The 21,925-nt window shown below is 39.0% G+C and overlaps 1 protein-coding gene across 10 annotated transcripts in view; it reads right to left on the bottom strand.

The window, feature by feature from the left end:
- WDR19 (WD repeat domain 19) overlaps window positions 1-21,925 on the bottom strand; it is a 110,524-nt gene that overhangs the window by 27,703 nt on the left and 60,896 nt on the right. For 8 of the 10 annotated variants that reach the window (XR_012918656.1, XR_012918657.1, XM_076001182.1 and 5 more), the window contains 10 exons: window positions 20,075-20,215; window positions 19,912-19,994; window positions 19,352-19,435; window positions 17,985-18,131; window positions 17,536-17,660; window positions 14,414-14,526; window positions 13,004-13,072; window positions 8,329-8,406; window positions 3,236-3,332; window positions 1,318-1,442 (listed from right to left, as the gene is read on the bottom strand). Coding sequence is in view for 8 of the 10 variants with exons in the window: in XM_076001182.1 (XP_075857297.1) it covers window positions 1,318-1,442; window positions 3,236-3,332; window positions 8,329-8,406; window positions 13,004-13,072; window positions 14,414-14,526; window positions 17,536-17,660; window positions 17,985-18,131; window positions 19,352-19,435; window positions 19,912-19,994; window positions 20,075-20,215 (1,062 nt within the window). In the remaining 2 variants the exon portion in view is untranslated. Of the gene's footprint in view, window positions 1-1,317; window positions 1,443-3,235; window positions 3,333-5,268; window positions 6,152-8,328; window positions 8,407-13,003; window positions 13,073-14,413; window positions 14,527-17,535; window positions 17,661-17,984; window positions 18,132-19,351; window positions 19,436-19,911; window positions 19,995-20,074; window positions 20,216-21,925 lie in introns of those variants that run through there. The other 2 variants (XM_076001183.1, XM_076001188.1) reach the window with 2 other exon arrangements.

Below are 21,925 nucleotides of genomic sequence, written 5' to 3'. Positions count from 1 at the left end.
CAGTACTGCCCAGCCCAGCTGTCCATGCCCAAAGGTCCTGGCCTGTCCTTCAGCCCATCCCCCGTCCCGGCTTTTTCAGCAACCCCCAGAGCCTAGTCTGACTTTCTCTAAAATGTGAACGAATCTTTCTTCAGTCCTTTGTGTCAAGGATGCCTGTGACATTTTTGCATCAACTTTTTTTCTGATTTAATAGAGTCTGACAGTTTCCCTTTTGAAACTACAAGCAGTTAAAAATCTTAGAAAATCTTGGTAGTCTCTTGCGTAAGAAAGCAGTCACGAGGGTACATGCCCTTCAGCAGGAGGGGAGGAGGGTGTCTGGATGGAAAAGCAGTGGGGCCAACTCCTGGGGCCAAAGGAAGGGACGGGGCCGAGAAGCAGCCCTGTGGCCTGCAGCGGTGGAAGCCCTGTTCCAGGAAGGCTGCTCATGGGAAGCTCTTGTTTTCTCCTCATCTTCTGCCAGCTAGTTTCTCTCCCTCCCTCCACTGTGGCAGGCTCCACGTGCTGGGTTCTGTGCTTCAGTCTGGGATGCTGACGTTGTCACTCATGCCTGAAGCTGGGAAAGGCCTCCCACCTCCTTTCAGCCCCTTTATGAAAGAAGGACCCTCCTGCTTCTTTGAAGGAAAATGTACTCCTCAGGGTTGCAAGTCAGGGTTCCCAATGTGTTTCCCTCACATCAGTGTCACAGACCTGCGGTCCAATATGGTAGTCACTAGTCATATGTGGCTATTTAAATTTAAAAATTAAAATTATATGAAATTAAAAACTTAGTATATGCATCACACTGGCTGCCTTTCAAGTGCTCTCCACAGCCAGGCGTGTGGCTACCATGTTGGGCAGCACAGACACAGCACAGTTCTATCACTGTAGAAATTTCTATTGGACGGTGCCCATATACACAATAACTGGGATTTAAATCATTCATAATATGATAAGCTTTATAGACTGGCCAGAGAACCAATTTAGCATTAACATGGACAGACACACTTTGACATAAATGAAAATTTGGAAAAATACATAAAGTGGAGTTTGCCCACACCCCACCATCGGGTTGGCGCTGTCTCCCTGCCCACTCTTCCTTCCCTTTCGGAATCTGCTTTTGCTAGTCTCTTCAGTAGTTTTATCTGCAATAAACAGATATTCATTCTTACGTTTTTGCCTTTTTGTACACAAAAGGCAGCAGTGTGGAATTGTTCTGTTTCTTACTTTTGTCATCGACCCATACAGAGATCTAGGAAATCGCTCTTATCTAACGGAGACATCCCAGCGCGGGATAAACACGTCAGGCAGGTTACATCCCGATCACTCCTGCGGCCTCACCTTCACTAGCACATAGCTGTGCAGGATCATCAGGTTGGTGGCCATCTCAGAGGGAATTTTGATCTTCTGGGATTTAAGTTCTGCATACATGCTGAAGAGAACATCATGTGCATTCCGATAGTTTCCTTGAAAAAAAATGACATATCGCAAAGGATGAAATCCAAGGATGTTCTCATTTTGAAAGTGGATTTTGTTGATTATGTTATTGGCAATACTGCCATCATTTCTTACATAAAGTAACTCAGCAGTGTTTCCTATTTTAATTGACATTATAAACATAAAGCTAGTCCTGCCAGTACAAAATGGTGGTGTCCTCCCGATGTCTTACTCTTCCTCAGGGCACCCACCTGGCTCCAAGTTCCCTGGGTCATGGAGTTCTGAATCTACCTTCCCAGCCTCCCAAATCCAGCCTCTCTTCCTCCTGCCCACTGTGACCGCTCCTCATCACTCTGTCGCCCAGTGCACGCATCTTCTCTCCGAGCCCTTGTTCAGATGTCAGAACAGGCCTTTACAAACCTCAGACCTCGCTCCAAGCCCAAACACCTCAAGGGCACGCCCTAGCATAAAACCCTGCAAGGCATTAGGCACTGTGGGTGCCTGCAAATGTAAATCCTGACCAGAGGCCTCTTACTGTGCCCTTCAAGATCTGCCACCCCCTCTACCAGCTTTGCAGCCTAGTCTTTGTTTTCCCCTCCCAGCACGCCCCCACCCCTTACCCCCTCCTCCTTTTAAAGCTCAGCTGAAGCTTTTGCTGCCTTCTCTCGTTTCCATAGGCCATCTCCTCACCCCGCCCTCAGGATGCCCTGGGTCCCCTTCCCTGGGGCCTTTTTAGCATATTTCTTTCTATTCTAGTACCTGTCACCCTGTATATAACAACTCTGAATTTATTTTCTGACTCTCCCATCAAATCGTGACCCTTGAGGGCCAAACTGTGTCTCAGTCTTCTCTGTGTCCTGAGCTCCTAGCACACCTCTGACAGGCAGTGGCTGTTGTTAGATCAACCTGAGCTGAATAAAGTAATGCCTTATTCAACTGCATATTTCCTAAAACTGTGTTCCATACTTATGAACATCTAAGAGAAATGACTTGCAAAACTTAGTGAAGAAATCAGACTAGTTCTCTAATTCAATACTCAATAAATATTTACAGGCTGGGCACGGTGGTTCATGCCCCTAATCCCAAGCACTCTGCAAGGCTGAGGTGGGAAGATTGCTTGAGGTCAAGAGTTTGAAACCAGCCTGAGTGAGACTGCATCTCCACTAAAGATAGAAAAATTAGCCAACCAGTAGTCCCAGCTATTCAGAGGCTGAGGCAGGAGGATCGCTTGAGTCCAGGAGTTTGAGGTTGCTGTGAGCTATGAGGATGCCACTGCACTCTAGCCTGGGCAACAAAGCAAGACCCTGTCTCAAAAATAAGTATTTCCAGAGCATCCACTTGAGCAGAACCATTCTGAAGGTACTCTAATAATCCCTGTATATTATGAAGAACTGGGTCCATAATGACACCCCATAATTATCTTTCATCTTTTTTTTTAATATTTTTTTTCTTTTTTCCTCTTGCTTGTCTAAGATTATCTTCCCTCTTCTAATTCTCTTTATATTTGTAGGCCCAAAAACATGGAATGAAAAGAAAACACTGTGAGTTTGTAGGAGGGGACTGCAGGCTGAGAGGTCAGAGAATAGTGGTCCAGGAGCCGGAAACCCTGAGGCTGTGCAGAGGAGAGGGAGTAGTGCTGGTCAATCACTAGCCTCCTGTGATGGTAAATTATTTTACTTCTCGGAATGGTCATCTCTTTAGTCTTTTAGGTTCAAAGCAAGCCTACATTAGAAACTGGCTTCTCTTTCCTGGGCAGGAATGGGGCTGGGGCTTGACCCTACTACTCATAGGGGGTGGAAAACATAAACTATCATGGACCTACCTGAAGACTGCTCTTCTCTGGCAATGATGATAGCAGTCCGGGCAGCTTCTCGGTACTGTTTCAGAGCCATGTACAGGCGGAACAGGTACTTGGCATCCTGACATACAAACCATTAGAGAAACATCACTTTCTTCATTAGCTGAGACATTTCAGTTAGAACCACACTCATCTGACAGTAATTGAGAACTGATACTGATTTTAAAAAGCCAATGAGACTGAAAACAACATCCTACTGAATGATTACTTCATAAATGAAGAAATCAAGATGGAAATAAAAAAATTCTATGAACAAAATGACAATGGAGAGACAAGTTATAAAATCCTCTGGGACATAGCTAAAACAGTACTGAGAGGAAAGTTTATCTCCATAAACGCCTATAACCAAAAGTCAAAAAGATCACAAATAGACAATCTAATGAAACGACTCAAAGAACTGGAAAAAGAAGAACAGACCAACCCCAAACCCAGCAGAAGAAGTGAAATCAACAAGATCAAATCAGAACTAAACGAAATTGAAAACAGGGAAGCTATTCAGGAGATTAATAAAACAAAAAGTTCGTTCTTTGAAAAAATAAACAAAATTGACATGCCATTGGCTAAGCTAATGAAAGGCAGAAAAGAGAAATCGCTAATAAGCTCCATCAGGAACAAAAAAGGAGATATCACAACTAATCCCAAAGAAATACATGATATAATTTATGAATACTACAAAAATCTTTATGCACACAAACTGGGAAATGTGGAGGAAATGGACAAATTTCTAGAAACTCACAGCCTCCCTAGGCTCAACCAGGAAGAAATAGATTTCCTGAACAGACCAATCTCAAGAGCTGAAATAGAAACAGCAATTAAAAATCTCCCTAAAAAGAAAAGTCCTGGTCCAGATGGTTTCACACCCAAATTTTACCACACTTACAAAGAAGAACTAGTACCTATCTTGCAGAAACTATTCCACAACATCGAGAAGAACGGAAACCTCCCTGACACCTTTTATGAAGCGAATATTACTCTGATACCAAAACCAGGAAAGGATGCATCAAGAAAAGAAAAGTACAGACCAATATCCCTAATGAATATAGATGCAAAAATTTTCAACAAAATCCTAGCTAACCGAATCCAGACGCTTATCAAAAAAATAATCCATCATGACCAACTGGGCTTCATCCCAGGGATGCAGGGATGGTTCAACATACGTAAATCTATAAATGCAATTCACCACATAAACAGAAGCAAAAACAAAGACCACATGATTCTTTCAATAAATGCAGAAAAACCTTTTGACAAAATTCAACACCCTTTCATGATACGAATACTTAATAAAATAGGCATAGAAGGAACATATCTAAAAATGATACAAGCCATATATGACAGACCCATAGCCAACATCATACTGAATGAGGAAAAACTGAAATCATTCCCACTTAGCACTCGAACCAGACAAGGCTGCCCACTATCTCCACTTCTATTCAACATAGTGCTGGAAGTCCTGGCTATAGAAATCAGACAGGAAAGTAGAATTAAAGGTATCCAAATAGGGGCAGAAGAGATCAAACTTTCACTGTTTGCTGATGATATGATATTATATTTAGAAAATCCCAAAGATTCAACCAAGAAACTCCTAGAACTGATAAATGAATTTAGTAAAGTCTCAGGATACAAAATCAATACACAGAAATCAGAGGCATTCATATATGCCAACAACAATCAAATTGAGAACCAAATCAAAGACTCAATTCCCTTCACAATAGCAACAAAGAAATTAAAGTACCTAGGAATATACTTAACCAAGGAGGTAAAAGACCTCTACAGGGAGAACTATGAAACACTGAGGAAGGAAGCAGCGGAGGATGTAAACAGATGGAAATCCATACCATGCTCGTGGATCGGCAGACTCAATATCATCAAAATGTCTATACTACCCAAACTGATCTACAGATTCAATGCAATACCTATTAAAATCCCATCAGCATTCTTCACAGATATAGAAAAAATAATTTTACGCTTCGTATGGAAGCAAAGAAGACCCCAAATATCAAAAGCCATTCTAGGCAACAAAAACAAAATGGGAGGTATTAATATGCCAGATATCAAACTATACTACAAAGTTGTAGTAATTAAATCAATATGGTATTGGGACAAAAATAGGAATATTGACCAGTGGAACAGATCTGAGAATCCTGATATAAAACCATCCTCATATAGCCATCTAATCTTTGACAAAGCAGACAAAAACATACGCTGGGGAAAAGAATCCCTTTTCAATAAATGGTGCTGGGAAAACTGGATAGCCACCTGTAGAAGGCTAAAACAGGACTAACACCTTTCACCTCTCACAAAAATCAACTTATGCTGGATAACAGACTTAAACGGTATAAAACTATTAGAATTCTAGAGGAAAATGTTGGAAACACTCTCCTAGACATCGGCCTGGGCAAAGAGTTTATGAAGAAGTCCCCCAAGGCAATCACAGCAGCAACAAAAATAAATAAATGGGACATGATCAAACTACAAAGCTTCTGCACAGCCAAAGAAATAGTCATGAAAGTAAACAGACAACCTACAGAATGGGAGAAAATTTTTGCAGCCTACGCATCTGATAAGGGGCTGATAACTAGAATATATTAGAACTCACGAAAATCAGCAAGAAAAAAATCCAATAACCCTATTAAAAAGTGGGCAAAGGACTTGAACAGAAACTTTTCTAAAGAAGACAGAAGAATGGCCAACAAACATATGAAAAAATGCTCAACATCTCTAATCATCAGGGAAATGCAAATCAAAACCACAATGAGATATCACTTAACTCCAGTGAGAATGGCCTTTATCAAAAAGTCTCCAAACAATTAATGCTGGCGTGGATGCAGAGAGAGAAGAACACTCCTACACCGCTGGTGGGACTGCAAACTAGTTCAACTTCTGTGGAAAGCAATATGGAGATACCTTAAAGCGATACAAGTGAATCTACCATTTGATCCAGCAATCCCATTACTGGACATCTACCAAAAAGATCCAATGACACTCTACAAAAAAGACACCTGCACTCGAATGTTTATAGCAGCACAATTCATAATTGCAAGGCTGTGGAAACAGCCCAAGTGCCCATCAATCCGAGGATGAGTTAATAAAATGTGGTATATGTATTTCATAGAGTACTATTCAGCTCTAAGAAACAATGGTGATATAGCACATCTCATATTTTCCTGGTTAGAGCTGGAACCCATGCTACTAAGTGAAGTATCCCAAGAATGGAAAAACAAATACCACATACATTCACCAGCAAACTGGTATTAACTGAGCAGCACCTAAGTGGACACATAGGTACTACAGTAATAGGGTATTGGGCAGGTGGGAGGGGGGCGGGTATATACATACATAATGAGTGAGATGTGCACCATCTGGGGGATGGTCATGCTGGAAACTCGGACTTGTGTGAGAAGGGGGGAAAGGGCATTTATTGAAACCTTAAAATCTGTACCCCCATAATATGCCGGAAAAAAAAAAAAAGCCAATGAGGGGCCAGGTGCAGTGGCTCATGCCTGCAATCCCAGTACTTTAGAAGGTTGAGGCAGGAGGATCACTTGAGCTTGTTGGAGTTTGAGACCAGCCGGGCAACATAGTGAGACCCTGTCTCTACAAAAAATAGAAAAATCAGACAGGTTTGGTGGCGAGTACCTGTAGTCCCAGCTACTAGGAAGGCTGAGGCAGGATGATCACTTGAGCCCAAGAGTTTGAGGTTGTAGTGAGCTGTGATTGTACCATTGTACTCCAGCCCAGGTAACAGAGCAAGACCTTGTCCTTTTTTTTTTTTAAAAAGCCAATGAATAAAGAATTAGTTCATGTATCAGATATTTATTCAGAGTTTAATATGGTGGCCAGGTAGTATTCTAAGTACTTAAGAAATAGTAATTCATTTAAATCCTCATACCCACCATAGAAGGCAGGCACTATTATTATCCCAAATTCATAGATGAGAAACTAAAACACAACAGGAGAGGGGAAGAGCCAAGATTTGAACCACAGGATGTGAGTCTGTGTTCTTGATCCTGCTCCATAGAGTATCTCTCATGTGCTTGGAAATAAAATGTATTCCTATACAATGTACTGACTTTGCAAAATTTCAAAAATTTTTATATCTATATAAATTTTCTCTGGTCTATAAAATTTTCTTTGGCCTTTGATCATTATCCATTTCTATTCCAACTCTAGACAATTTCATGTATTTGATGCTGGCTTCCAGGTTATTAGAGTAAGTGGATATAATGGGAGGTGGTTTGGAACAGCTCAAGGGCCTGTGTCCTTCGGCAAGTTAAATTAGCTTCTGGAGGTCCCAGTGGCTTTATCTGATAGATAAAGGAAATGGGTTCAGGGACTGCTCCAATCCTTGCCAGCTCTGATGTTCTATCATCGTTCTATCACTCTCTCTTCAAATCTCTGACCCGAGCACGAAAGGGAAGGAACAGCTCTGGGCAGCTTCTCAAAAGTTGTGGGTCTCTCCTTATCAGGACTGAGAGAAGGCTGACTTCTGTAGCAAGCCACAGAAGAGTCACATATTTTGAAAATATGCTCTTAACAATGTATTTCTACTTTATATTTAAAGTGAGTTAGTTTTATGTTTAATATGATTTCTGTTAATTTTCATAATTTTAGAGATATAAACAAAGCATACTCTGAATTTTAGGGGATTAGTGGTAAGTCACAGTTCCAATGATTTTTCATAATTCTTAGAATAAACAAAACCATCACACTTGAGAAAAATTGCTGGTGAACTGTCATCTGGAAAGGCATGGCTATCCTATGGGTGGCAATGCCCACTTGAAAGAGTGAATATACATGTTATCTTTTAAATGCAAAAATGATTTGTTGTGTAAAATTTGGATTCAGTCAAAAGCCCACACTCAAGGATCCATTCAGAAGGCTGCATGTGGCCCCAAGGCTACAGGTTCCTCCCCACCCCAGATGATCTACAGCTACTTTCAGAGAGAAAATTTTATAAGTCTTTTGTAACTAACAGTGTGATAGGAAAAAGCAGGGAAGAATAAACTAAAATCACAACTAAGATATGAAGGTCTGAGTGCAGCAAACATCTGCGGTACCTTGGGCATGCCGTCACTCTCTCCCATGAGGTGGTCTATCAGCTGACTGGTCAGCAGTTCATCTTTGGCCTGACCAACCTGTTAAGAGGAAAAAACCCAGCAAATTTGTCCTCTTAAACCCAGAAAGAGGGGGAAAACACAAATAATCTTCTCCTGAAGGAGATGAAATAGCCAGGTGCAGTGGCTCATGCCTGTAATCCTGGCACTTTGGGAGGCTGAGGCAGTACTGCTTGAGGCTAGGAGTTTGAGACCAGCCTAAGCAACATAGTGAGACTCCATCTCTACAAAAATTAAAAAAGAAAATAAGCTGAGCATGGTGGCACACCTGTAGTTCCAGCTACTCAGGATGCTGAGGCAGGAGGATGCCTTGAGCCTAGGAGTTGGAGGATGCAGTGAGCTATGTGATACCACTGCACTCCAGCCCGGGCAACAGAGTGAGACCCTGTCTCAGTATAGTACAGTGCCTGAAATATAATATAGGATCAGGATCTTCCTTCATTTGTTTATAAAGTGTCCATCAATAAAAATCTATCCTTAGAAAAACTGTAGCTTTTCTCAGCTGCTGTACCAAAATGCTGTATTTTCTTTTATATTGAGAGAAAATATACTTCTTGGATATTTTAATAAAAACTTTCTTAAGATAAATGACAATGATACCTTGGGAATAGCATCTTGAGTACATGAACTGGGCCTTATACAACATCATCCTACTGAGTGCTCTCATCTGCAATAGCTCCCTGAGGAAATGCACTTGTACTTGCTACATGTGATTGAAAGTCAAAAGAAATGAGTGTTCAGCTGTAGGGCGGCAGAAGAGGGCAGGCAGCTGGAAATGTGGGATGAGGTTCTGGAGGAGATGCTGGCTTAGAAATCTTAATTTAAGTCGTCTCTATGAAGGTGAGAGTTGAACCACTGAGGTGTTGGGTGCTGTTGATCAGGAATAATGGACTCTGTTGGAGGATGGAAATGTGTCAGATTTAGTTAGTAAGAACAGAATGTGTGAGGTCAGGAACTAAGGGGAGAAACATTAGGGACTTACTGACAAAATTAAGAGGCTTAAGAGTTTTGTATCTATTAAAAAATGGTGAGAGAGAAACACATTTGGAGCTCAACCGAGGGGATGGAACGCTGAACAGTGTGGCATTGCCCTCTTGTTACAGTAGCGACCTTATAGCAAGACAAGCCACTGAAAAAGGAAGGAAGTGGTCATTAGTGATGCAGCAATGCATGGCCGAGCTTGCTATCCCCACGAGTCTGGAAGTTATCTGCGCAGCAGGAAGGATGCAATCAGTAGACTTGCGTAGAAAGAGATCATACTGAGCCTGGGGGGTGGAAAGGCTCTTGGGCTGCAGGATTTCCACACACTTCACTAGCTGTGGAAGTTGTCGGAGAAGAAAGCTAATAAGCTTTTACAAATCTGCGTTGCCTCTGCTCTTGCCACTGTGGCAAGGAAAGGACACTGGGACAGAAAGGGTAGGGCTCATTTTCTCGATAGCTATTGTGGTGAATGAGCCAGTACTGAGAGATGGTTCAAAGCAAGGGCTCTGGAGTCAGCCTGCTGGAGTTCAACTTAGTGACATCATTTGTGACCTGGGTGATCTTGGGCAGGTTACTCTTGGGGCCTAACCATGCGGTTAACAATAGTACCTAACTCACAGAATTGGTGTGAGGAGTACATAAGGTAATAAACATGAGGGGCCTGGATGGGTGCCAAGTAGATAGTGCTGCCAAATATAGCAAATACATATACAGGGCGTCCAGTTAAATTTGAATTTCAGAGAAGCAGTGAATAATTTTCATTAAGTATGCCTCCTACAAAACTTAGCAAACCTACCAGCAAAGTTGGTACTCAACAGGTGTTCACTATTATTTTCATTACCAGCAATAATAGCAGCTGCCACCAGGGAGAGCTCAGCACACCCAAAGTGTCAGTTTTATGTTTTATGGAGAGCCAGCAGGGAACAGATGTGACCACTCAAAATTCAAATGAACAGATAGCAGGGGATTGGTTAAAAATAATTATTTTTACCATTTTTGGAAAGTGCTATAGATTGGATATTTTACCCTCAAAACCTTGTGTTGAAATTTGATCCCAATGTTGGAGGTGAGGCTTGGCAGGGTTTGGGTGATAGGGCAGATCCCTCATGAATGGCTTGGTGCCCTCTTCAGGGCAGTGCATGAGTTCTCACTCTATTAGTTTCAGCCAGAGCTGGTTGTTAAAGAGCCTGGCACCCCTCTCTGTCTCCTGCTCCTTCTCTTTCCATGTGTTACGTCTACTCCACGGACTTTGCCTTCCACCAGGATTGGAAGCTTCCTGAATAACCAATCCCTGTAAAGATTAAACAGCTGCTCCATTTTCAATGTGTAAGCCAGCCAGTGACAGCCCACCTCTGAGCTGCTAACCACTTTCAGTTTTGGAATCTCCCAGACTGAGATCTGTATTTACTTTTTTATGTGACAATAAACTTACAAAAAACCAAACAGAGGACACAGCTAGGATGCTGAGGAACACAGTACATTCTGGGGGTAGAGGAGCCAGTGGAGGAGGCTGAGAAAGGGCCCTTTGAAAAGTAACTGGAGAACCAGAGCAGAGCTGCAAGGGAGTGAAAATGACTAGAAAGATGTAGCATGATAGTGAAAGGCGCTACCATGACATGGAGCGGGGAAGACCAAGAAGAGACCTGTATTTAGCAAGTGAGAGACGAGTGTGGAACTGTTAGAGAAAGTTTATGGAGTGGGGTGGGCAGAAGCTGTGTGCAGGAGGTAGCAAAGGCCCCCATGCACCTGGGGGACACTTTGGTCCCACCCGTCCCATCACATCATGGCTCACTCAGGTCATGATTCCCAATGAGGGGCCTGCCCTCCTGCCACCCCCGTCACATACCAAGAAGGTTAATTGGATATTGGTATGGAAAAGGAAGATCCTTGTTCCCTACTTCATAGCATACACAAAAATTAATTTGGGATGGGCATGAATGAGAAAGCTAAAACAATCAAACTGGTAGAAGAAAACACAGGTGAAATATCTTTATGATCATGAGATAGGCAAATATTTCTTAAATTGGACTAAAAAACACTATAAAAGATTCATAAATTGGACTTTATTAAAAATTCAGATTTCTGTTCAAGACATCACTTGAGAATAAAAAGGCAAGCCACATCTCAAGAGATTTTCATAATACATGTAACATAACAAAAAGATTTGTATCCAGAATATATTTTTTAAAAAAAGTTCAAAAAAAGACTTGAATACCAGGCCGGGCGCTGTGGCTCACGCCTGTAATCCTAGCTCTTGGGAGGCCGAGGCGGGCGGATTGCTCAAGGTCAGGAGTTCGAAACCAGCCTGAGCAAGAGCGAGACCCCGTCTCTACTATAAATAGAAAGAAATTAATTGGCCAACTGATATATATATATAAAAAATTAGCCGGGCATGGTGGCGCATGCCTGTAGTCCCAGCTACCCAGGAGGCTGAGGCAGAAGGATCACTCGAGCCCAGGAGTTTGAGGTTGCTGTGAGCTAGGCTGACGCCACGGCACTCACTCTAGCCTGGGCAACAAAGCGAGACTCTGTCTCAAAAAAAACAAAAAACAAAACAAACAAACAAAAAAAAACAAAAGACTTGAATATCACTCCACAAAAGAGGAATTTCATATGGGCAATAAACATATGAAAAAGTGCTCAATATCATTAGTCATTAAAAAAATGAATGACAACTACAATGAGATACCATTACACTTCTATCAGAATAGTTAAACTGAAATAGACTGATAAGTGTTGGTAAAGATGGGGAGAGACTAAAACTCTTCCATTGCGGGTAGCAGCTAAATTGATATAGCCACCTTGAAAAAAGTATGTGGCAGTATCTACTATTGCTAAAAATGTTTACCCTATGACCTAATAATTCTACTCCTAGATATGTATCCAATAAAACTGAGTGCTTATGTCCACCAAAAGACATGAACAGCTTTATTCATAGTATGTCCAAACTGGAGACAAGTCAAATGTCCATTAACAGAGAAAAGGGTAAATAAATTGTGACATAGTCATATAGAATACTACACATCAATGAATAAGCATGACCTATTGCTACATGCAATAACACAGATGCATCTGCAAACAATGAAAGAAACTGGACACAAAAGAGTACACAGGCATAATTCCACTGATATGAAGTTCAGAAACAGGCAAAACCAATCTAAATGGACAGAAGTCTGAATTTTGATTTCCCTTGGTAGGGGCTACTCACTGGGAGGAGATGACATGAGGGGGCTTTCTGGGGAGCTGAGAATGTTCTTTATCTTGATCTGGGTGGGGGCTACACAGATATACATAGATGAAAAATTAATCAAACTGTACACTTAGGATTTGTGAACTTTACTGTGTACAAGTTACACTAAAATAAAACCCAAAGGTTCTTGTCATTTAGACATAGATATTGTATCCACAAATGGAATGATACGATGGCTATGATTTGCTTCAAAATAATTTAGGGAAAGAGAGTGGGGGGTATGAACAACATAAGATTGTCTATGTAGTGACAGCTGTTGAAGTTAGATGATATGTCTGTGGGAGTTTGTCATACTGTTTGGTTTACTTTTGCATATATTTGGAAATTTCTTTTAAAAGGTTTTTAAAACTTGGCATTCTTGAAAGTTTCATTATAGAGTTTACTTACAGTTTCAATTGCCATTTCTATTGCTGCATTATCTTCTGAGCTGGGGCATTTCAGGAAGTGTTTAAGTGCCTGAAATAAGAATTGTATGGCAATTAAAAATTTTCAGACTGTTTTCACACAGGGAAAAACAAAGCTTTCACACATACAAAGTAATAGTAGTTTATGAAAGTATCTTCATCTCAACCAGGGGCTTGTAGTTGTAAAGCGCTGGGTCTTAAATAAATACTTAAAAGCTGGGTATAGTCTGAAAACAATGGAATGATCCAGTTAACCCTCTGAAGAATCTAGTTCTGATTTCTAATGAAATGAAAATGCAAAATGTGCCCTTTCACTCTTTTATTCTTTTGACAATATTTATTGACAACCTGTTACCATACATAGGGACTGTGCCAGATACTGTGAAAAATACCAGAAAGGGTATGATACGTCCCCTCTTTCTGTGTTATGCACAATCTAATTGGGGAGATCTGTGTGATGTGATGATAATATAAGGAACCAATTATTTTAAGTCCTCAACACCACACCACTACACCTAGAAAGAAATTTAAGATTATAAAGCTTAAAAGACAAATGCTCAGTGTAGCCAGTTGGTTTTATGGGTGCTCTGAAGAAGAAAAGATGGTCATGCATGGGGGTGACCCTGACAGCGTCGTAGAGGAAAAAGGACTGGAAGGATGAACAGGTCTGTGGTAGGTGATGCAGAAAGGAGTCTGGATGGAGGAGGAGGATAGGGAAAGGCCTACCTGTATGAGTTTAGTATAGGATTCTTCTATGGAAACAGGTGGATGCCAGATTGGGAAGTTCAGGCTGGTTGGTCAAAATGTGGAAATTCTCTCGAGTATCAGCTAAGGAGCTGGGTCTGTATTTTAAAACTAGGAGACCCAGACTTCTGTTTGTCTTTTTAAAAATCCTATGATCTCTCATTATTCAGCCAAACTCCCGAATGTCAACAATTGCTGGAAGAGTAGCTGTCCCTGTCAGACTAGACATGTGCCATCCAGCAGTCCCTGCGTTGCACGTGATCAATGCACAACTTACCCACAACTACTACTATTAAGTCCCTTGTTTGGACACCTTAACTCTTGCCTTAGGTGAAGGGGCTCTTTAACAATAAAAGCAACTACACTGTGGGGACAAAATGAAGGATGAGTTACAGGCAGAGAAACTGAAAACAGGAAACCATCACAGTAATCAGAAGCAAGACAACCTTGGAATGACATGATGGTAGTTAGAATGAAAAGTGACAGAGGTGAGAGAGATTATGAAGGAAGATTGTAATTGGAGAGGAAGGTTTCAAAGTTGGCTCTGAGATTTCAAATTGGTTTTGTCTGGGAACATACTGGCATTTACAAATATTTCCTATAATCATTCCTATGGAGTCCAGTAGATGCTTTCTTGGCAAATACTAACTCGTGAATACTGGCCACACAGCAAGAAGAATTTTCCAGCCTGAAAATGTCTTTTTTCTCCTTCAAAGTATAAGGCAATGCTTTGATAGTCTTCATTAGTAGTGTCTCCAGAACCTACAACAGAAGTTCACTGAGTAAAATATCTGAGCAAAATTTGTTTACCTTTTACTGCTAAACTAAAAATAAGATCTAAAAACGTGATCTAAAAATATGTGATTAAAAATTCTTAACAGCAAACATCAATGCTATTATTAGTGTCTGTTTTCATCACAAAACAAAAAATTCATCATAATCATCCCAAATATTAACTCTATTCCCTCTTTTCATTCTAAACAGGAATCAGCAGAGGAAATTATAAAGTTTTTGAGAATCTAGGTTAGGGTTTGCCATCAACCTTTGAGATCTTTATTATTTTTTTTGAATCTTAGTCTCATTTCCTAAAACAATAACTGTGACTATAACCCCAATCATCATTTGCCTAGTTTCAGAACAATCAGAAGCAAAGTTAATCATCACATACACATAATCAACCTCCCTTTTTTAGCAATGCCTGATTTAAATAGTCTGTGTATATTTATTAGACAAGTAGTGAAGATAATATTCAAGTGGCTTCAGTACTAAAGATATTACTGTTTTTCCTTTGCTTTGGGGCTTAAATATATATATATATATATATATATATTTTTTTTTTTTTTTTTTTTTTTTTTGAGACAGAGTCTCACTTTGTTGTCCAGGCTAGAGTGAGTGCCGTGGCGTCAGCCTAGCTCACAGCAACCTCAAACTCCTAGGCTCAAGCCTCCCGAGTAGCTGGGACTACAGGCATGTGCCACCATGCCCGGCTAATTTTTTTATATATATATCAGTTGGCCAATTAATTTCTTTCTATTTATAGTAGAGACGGGGTCTTGCTCTTGCTCAGGCTGGTTTTGAACTCCTGACCTCGAGCAATCCGCCTGCCTCGGCCTCCCAGAGAGCTAGGATTACAGGCGTGAGCCACCGCGCCCAGCCCGGAGCTTAAATATATTAAGCATAGAGGAAAAGGATCCCAAAGCTGCTGGAGTTCTAATTGTTTACATTTACCTATGGAAGTTAGAGGTCCAATAAGATACTAAAGTATAACAACTGCTCAGCACCCCAGCCCAAGAAAGATAGTGGAATTTATAAGAGAAAGGAGTAAAGCAAGGTGATGAAAAGTGTGTGTGTGTTGTGGGGGTAGGAGGAGACATATATATATTTTATAGAGGACAAGCCAGATCCATAAGAACTTAGAAAAACTTAAATGCTTCAGTACAATGTTAATGTGTAATGTTAGAACAGAAATGTCGAATTAAACATTGGCAATTCTAAAGTTGCTTGTATCTGTACTTCCTTTTTTCTTTAGCTCTTTACTTTCTTCAATTACTGTAATGATTTCCCAAGATACTAGAAATGCTTTTACCTGTTTGTTCCCTTGAACACTAAAACAAAAATTTTCTCATGAATCTTATCATCGATTCTTATGGTCATTTTGTGAATTTTAAAAAACAAAACACAAGAGGACAAATATTTTATGATTTCACTTAGATGAGGTACCATGAATAGTCAAATTCAGAGAGACAGAAAGTAAAATAGTGGTTACCAGGGGCTAGGAGGAAGAGGAGAATAGGGAGTTATTCTTTAACGGGTACAGAGACTTAGTCTGAGATGGAAATGCTCTAGAGATTGGCAGTGGTGACTGCTGCACGACAGTGTGAAGAGATTTAATGTAACCTAACTACTGCACACTTTTTTTTTTTTTTTTTTTTTGAGACAGAGTCTCGCTTTGTTGCCCAGGCTAGAGTGAGTGCCGTGGCGTCAGCCTAGCTCACAGCAACCTCAAACTCCTGGGCTTGAGTGATCCTTCTGCCTCAGCCTCCCGGGTAGCTGGGACTACAGGCATGCGCCACCATGCCCGGCTAATTTTTTATGTATATATCAGTTGGCCAATTAATTTCTTTCTATTTATAGTAGAGACGGGGTCTCGCTCTTGCTCAGGCTGGTTTTGAACTCCTGACCTTGAGCAATCCGCCCGCCTCGGCCTCCCAAGAGCTAGGATTACAGGCGTGAGCCACAGCGCCCGGCCAACTGCACACTTTTAAATGGAAATTTTATGTTATGTATATTTTAGCACAATCTTAAAAACCAAAGCAAAACAACACAAATAACATTATATTATAGTCCACAAAATGAAAATCTGAAAATCATTTCAGTAATTTCTAAGAATAATTAAAAACATGGTGCTGCTTCTAGTACTTGTAAAAAAAAATGGGAAGAAAACCTATAAGCAGGTATTCTCAGCATATAGAATTCTCTTTTAGACCTTCAAAATCTTTAAAAATCACATTCTGTATATATCACTCTTAATCAAAGCAGTCATATATTCTTAATTTGTAACTCAATTTTTAAAATTTATGAAAATATTTACATCTCCAAAAATCATCCTCCTGGCCGGGCACGGTGGCTCACGCCTGTAATCCTAGCTCTCTGGGAGGCCAAGGCGGGCAGATTGCTCAAGGTCAGGGGTTCGAAACTACCCTGAGCAAGAGCGAGACCCCGTCTCTACTATAAATAGAAAGAAATTAATTGGCCAATTAATATATATAGAAAAAATTAGCTGGGCATGGTGGCACATGCCTGTAGTCCCAGCTACTCGGGAGGCTGAGGCAGGAGGATCGCTTGAGCCTAGGAGTTTGAGGTTGCTGTGAGCTAGGCTGACGCCACGGCACTCACTCTAGCCTGGGCAACAAAGTGAGACTCTGTCTCAAAAAAAAAAAAAAAAAAATCATCCTCCATTTCCTATCACCTTCATTTTGAAATCTTTACCTCTACTGGTTGATAAATTAAGTAGAGTTTTGGAAATCTAGAATTCACCCCCAAAACCCTTAATTTTTAAAAATAGCCCTTTTTCTAATACCATCTCATCTTTAAGTAAGTAGGGATCTTGAAATCTATCAAGTAGCATCCAGGGCTGTGTGTGTCTATGTTTACATCGTAACATTCACACCCAGGGTGCTTGCGTGTGTATCAATCTGATAATTAGATCTCGAGAGTCAAAGTGTTTTATGATAAAAACCTTTAACATAAATCAGGGGAAACAATATTTACCAATAATGTCTGCATAGATTTCCATTTTGTTGTGTTGCTGAGCCAGTGTGAAAGCTTCATTGTTACACTTGGACATGACAAGAAACTGGATGGCGGACCCATAGTCACCTAGCTGTAGAAAGAACCTATAACAAAGTACTTGACTTAGTACTTGATTAGCTTGACTCTTATATAAAATAAGTTTGTGATTTACAAAATAAAATCGTTTTCAACCAGGAGAAACCATTTAAAAATAAAAACTTATTAGTAAACTGTAGTTCTACATTACATGCTTATACTTGAAAAACATACTCTTACAGTGAATGCAATAGCCTTTGATTAAATACCTCGCCCTAATAAAAACATTTAAAAGATTAATATTCCTTTTGAATTCATTTGATAAGGGGAGGCGACGGCTTTCTTTTAAGGTTAGTTTTTGAAAGTCCAAAAATTTTAATGCATTATGTTACCTGGCTACCATTTTGGCTCCATCCAGAGACTGGGTCTCTCTGACAATACTGACAGCTTTTTCGGGATTATTGAGGTGATCCAGATAGATGCGGATCACACTGTTCCACTGTTTTGCATTCTCATAAGCCACAACAGCTTCTTTGTATCTGTAAAAAACACTTAATTCAGACAAACTTGCTTAACACTGTCAATTTGGGGGAAAATGTCAACAAATGTTTGGGACACCTTCCTGTTTTACTGATGGTGGCTGCTTATTTTTCTTGGATTTCTTTTTCCTTCATCAGAAAAAAAATACCAGAAACCATACCACTAAAATATGTTCTTTTTAGGAGTTCAATAAATTAACAGTAAAATGCCAATATTGAATTATATTTTCTAATCTGAATCAAAGCTATATAATTTTTTACTTTTTTTCTTTTTGAGAGGATTATGATAATAACATGGGATTCTTTTAGATAACATAGAAAATACAGAATTTTCCCCAATAATATAGTTTAACGGTGATATATAAAATCTGTGTGTCAACCTCTAGATGGAGCTCAGAGCTTCCCTTCAGTTCTGACCAGCTCTTCACTCATTCCATTTCAATAAGACATTTAGTGCACATTTCTATTTCCTAAGGTTACTTTCCCAAAAGTGGAGGGTTATTAGACTTTTAACTATCTTAATAAACATTTCCAAGTTATGTTCTAGAGGCTATAGAAATTTATACTTGTCAGTCATGTACAAGTTCATCTTGACAGTATGGTTATTAGATTAACAATAAGTGTTTCCAAATATGACAGGTTGCTTTAATTACTATGAGTGAGGTAGAACTTTTTCATGTTTACATGAAGTATAATTTCATATTGTATTTCCACCTCTGGGACTTGTCTTTAGCCCATTTTCCTGTTAGTGTCTTTGAGTTTCTTATATTTAGTTGTAGGAGCTCTTTGTATATTTAGGATATTAACTATCCATTGCTATATTTTAATACTGTTTTGTGGTTTGAACAGTGATGCCATATATGTGGAATTCATGTTTCTTCACTTTTCTTTACATCTGTATCCCTAAGTTATCCTCCTTAATAAAACGATCCCTTAACTTCATTTTCATGCCACATTGTATAATAATTTAACTTCTACTATTTAATCCTCAAAAAAAGAAAAAAAAGACAGTAGTCTTTGTTTCAGTATGTGAAGGAAGGAATGAGGTATATGAGATATAGGAAGATTTTAATAGTCTGACACTTGAGGCCATAGAAGGGTATAGAAAGATGTTTTCTGTCTTTCTCTGTTTTGCCTTTCTTAGAGGGTTGCAAATATCAATTTAATTTATAAAACTTACATTACTTAAAATTTTTATAAATTTGAGAAATTGTACAAACCTTCCATCTGCTTCTTTAGCTTTGGCATACTGCAAGTGGATCTTAGGAGAAGAAACATGAGGCAGAAGCTCACCAACTTTTGCCCTAGAGATGTAGGTTCAAGAGAATAATATCAGCACTACATTCACTCCAAAAGTAGCTTCCTACAATAAAATATTACTTTTTAGGATTCAAAAAATAGTTATCAAGATCTTTCAAAATTCTTGGCTCCCATAGGTAAGAGAAGATTTAGTTGCTTTTTCTCTTACACCCACCACCCAAGTATGGGAAAATGAAGGTTAATCTATTAATTCTTCTAAGACAACAGGGTCATTGTTTGTTTTTTCCTAGTAATGTATCCAATCTGGGATTTGCCCACACCAAACCAATAGCATATGCTGTTCTTTGGAAAAAGAACTATTAATATAAACTCATTTAAGGAGAATAAAGAGATGGAGGCCAGGCACAGACAAGGGAACATAATGGACATGAAGGAAGCATGGCAAGTGGACAAGTGGGAGGACCCTGGGGACACATTCCTTTCTAAACCTGCTCAGAAATAAAACATAGCCAACTCTTACCAATTCTTACAGCGGATGTAAACAGATGCTGCTTTATCATAGTAGAGACCTTTTTCATATAGTTGGGCTGCTTCTGAAAATTGCTAAAATAATATGGGATTATTAAAATACTAAATTTATTATGTATAAGACCACATGAATATTTAGACAGAGAAAAGAAGACCTTCATATTCTCCAGTATGGCTCCACAGTCTCTTTTAAGGACCCTGCTAGGATGCTTGAGGGCTTGGTTAACTCCTCGGCGTATGTCCCCCATTCTTATGGACATCTGGGCCACTCCAGCCAGACACAGTTCATCGTGTTCCTGCAATTATAAGGCAAATACTAACAAATCAGACCCCACTTAACATGACATATTTCAGTCAGAACAATGAATTTAAATCTAAAATGAGTCCAATGGTTATGGTTTAATTTCATTTATCTTTTCAGAGACGTCTCATGATTTTGAAGTAACATTGAGTCTTTTTTTAAAACCAGCTATTACAAAGTTATATTTTGTTCTTCAGATGTCTCCCCTTGTCATGATATCTTATATGTCTTCTTGGTATAAAATTCTATATAAGCAGCATATACTGGCTGTAAAGTAACCAATCAAATCGAAGTAACCAACCAATTGGTTAAAAGCAACCAATCAAATCAAATATTTCTCTACCAGGCATGAATAAACAAAAAAACTTTATTTAGAATTGTTCAATGAATTAAAGATAACAAAGACACCTAAAAAGAACCTTTCAAATAACTCATCTGTACTAGTAAAATGTAACGTTGGATACTTTATTTAAAGCATGTCTAGAATTTTCTGTGAAACAAATATCTGCCACTATATTGTACTGGGCATTTGAAATATGGCTAGTGTGACAAATTGAATTTTAAATTTTATTTAATTTTAAATAACCTACATAGCCACACATGGTTACTGTATGGGAAAGTACAGATAAACAATGAACCAAAATAGATATAGCCAAACAAAGAAAATGTCAAAAACCCAAGAGAAAAATGAGCAAAGGATATGATTAGGCAATTCAGAAAAAAAAAATATAATTGGCCAATAACTAAATAAAAACATGCTCAACTTCACTAATAATCAAATATACACAAAATAAAATTTTTTGTGCTAATCAAATTGGTAGAGATAAACAGCTGTTAACATTAAGTGTTGTTGAGAATGTGGATACTCATGCACGCAATGGTATGAATTACTACAACTTCTTCTGGAGAGCAACTTAGCAATATAAAAATGAAAATCATATTTTATGACCTAGAAATCACACTTATGAGAAAATATTCTTCAGAAATACCATCTTAGGTAGCTAAAGATACATGTACTAGGTAGAATATTCATTGTAGTGTTTTTGGTTAATAGAAAAAACCTCAACAACTATAATTCAATAAGGGAGTAGACAAAACAATTATGGTATATCTAAGCAATGGGATATTAGAAGCTCTTAAAAGATTAAGACAGGTTCATATGTATTGACTTGGAAAGGCCATGAAGAAAGCAAAATACTACTTTGCACAGAGTAGATACTCAGTTGATCTTTGCTAAATAAATGGAAATGAATCATTTCATTTTTAGTAAAAAATCCATATTACATACATGCTTAGAAGAGATTCTGGATAGAAATATATAAAATCACTAATAGTTGTTACCATTAAAGGGTATGGATGGAGCTGAGAATATTGGACTCTCACTTCTCATGTTAATATACTTTGGTAATTTTTAAAAATTGCTATAATTAGGTTGCATTACTTACATAATAAAAAATGCTAGATACAAAACAGAAAATAAAAGTATTTTCAATCTTTAAAAAAAATATCACCTAACTTAAAAACAGCATTTATTACAAATCTTAGCTTTTTGAGCTAAAATTCTGGGATGGCAGAATGAGGTGGCACAGTGAGTACACGCTTTCTAGGTTCATCCTAAAAGTTACAGTATGAGAGATGAAATGGCAGAATGAACTTTTATGGACTGGGAATTTACTTTCAAAATGGTTTTTGAAACTTAAAAAGT

This window comes from Microcebus murinus, chromosome 3, assembly GCF_040939455.1.
Source record: "Microcebus murinus isolate Inina chromosome 3, M.murinus_Inina_mat1.0, whole genome shotgun sequence".
Classification (NCBI taxonomy): domain Eukaryota; kingdom Metazoa; phylum Chordata; class Mammalia; order Primates; family Cheirogaleidae; genus Microcebus; species Microcebus murinus.
Note: the sequence above shows the minus strand (reverse complement) of the source record. Positions and strands in the feature narration are given on the sequence as shown.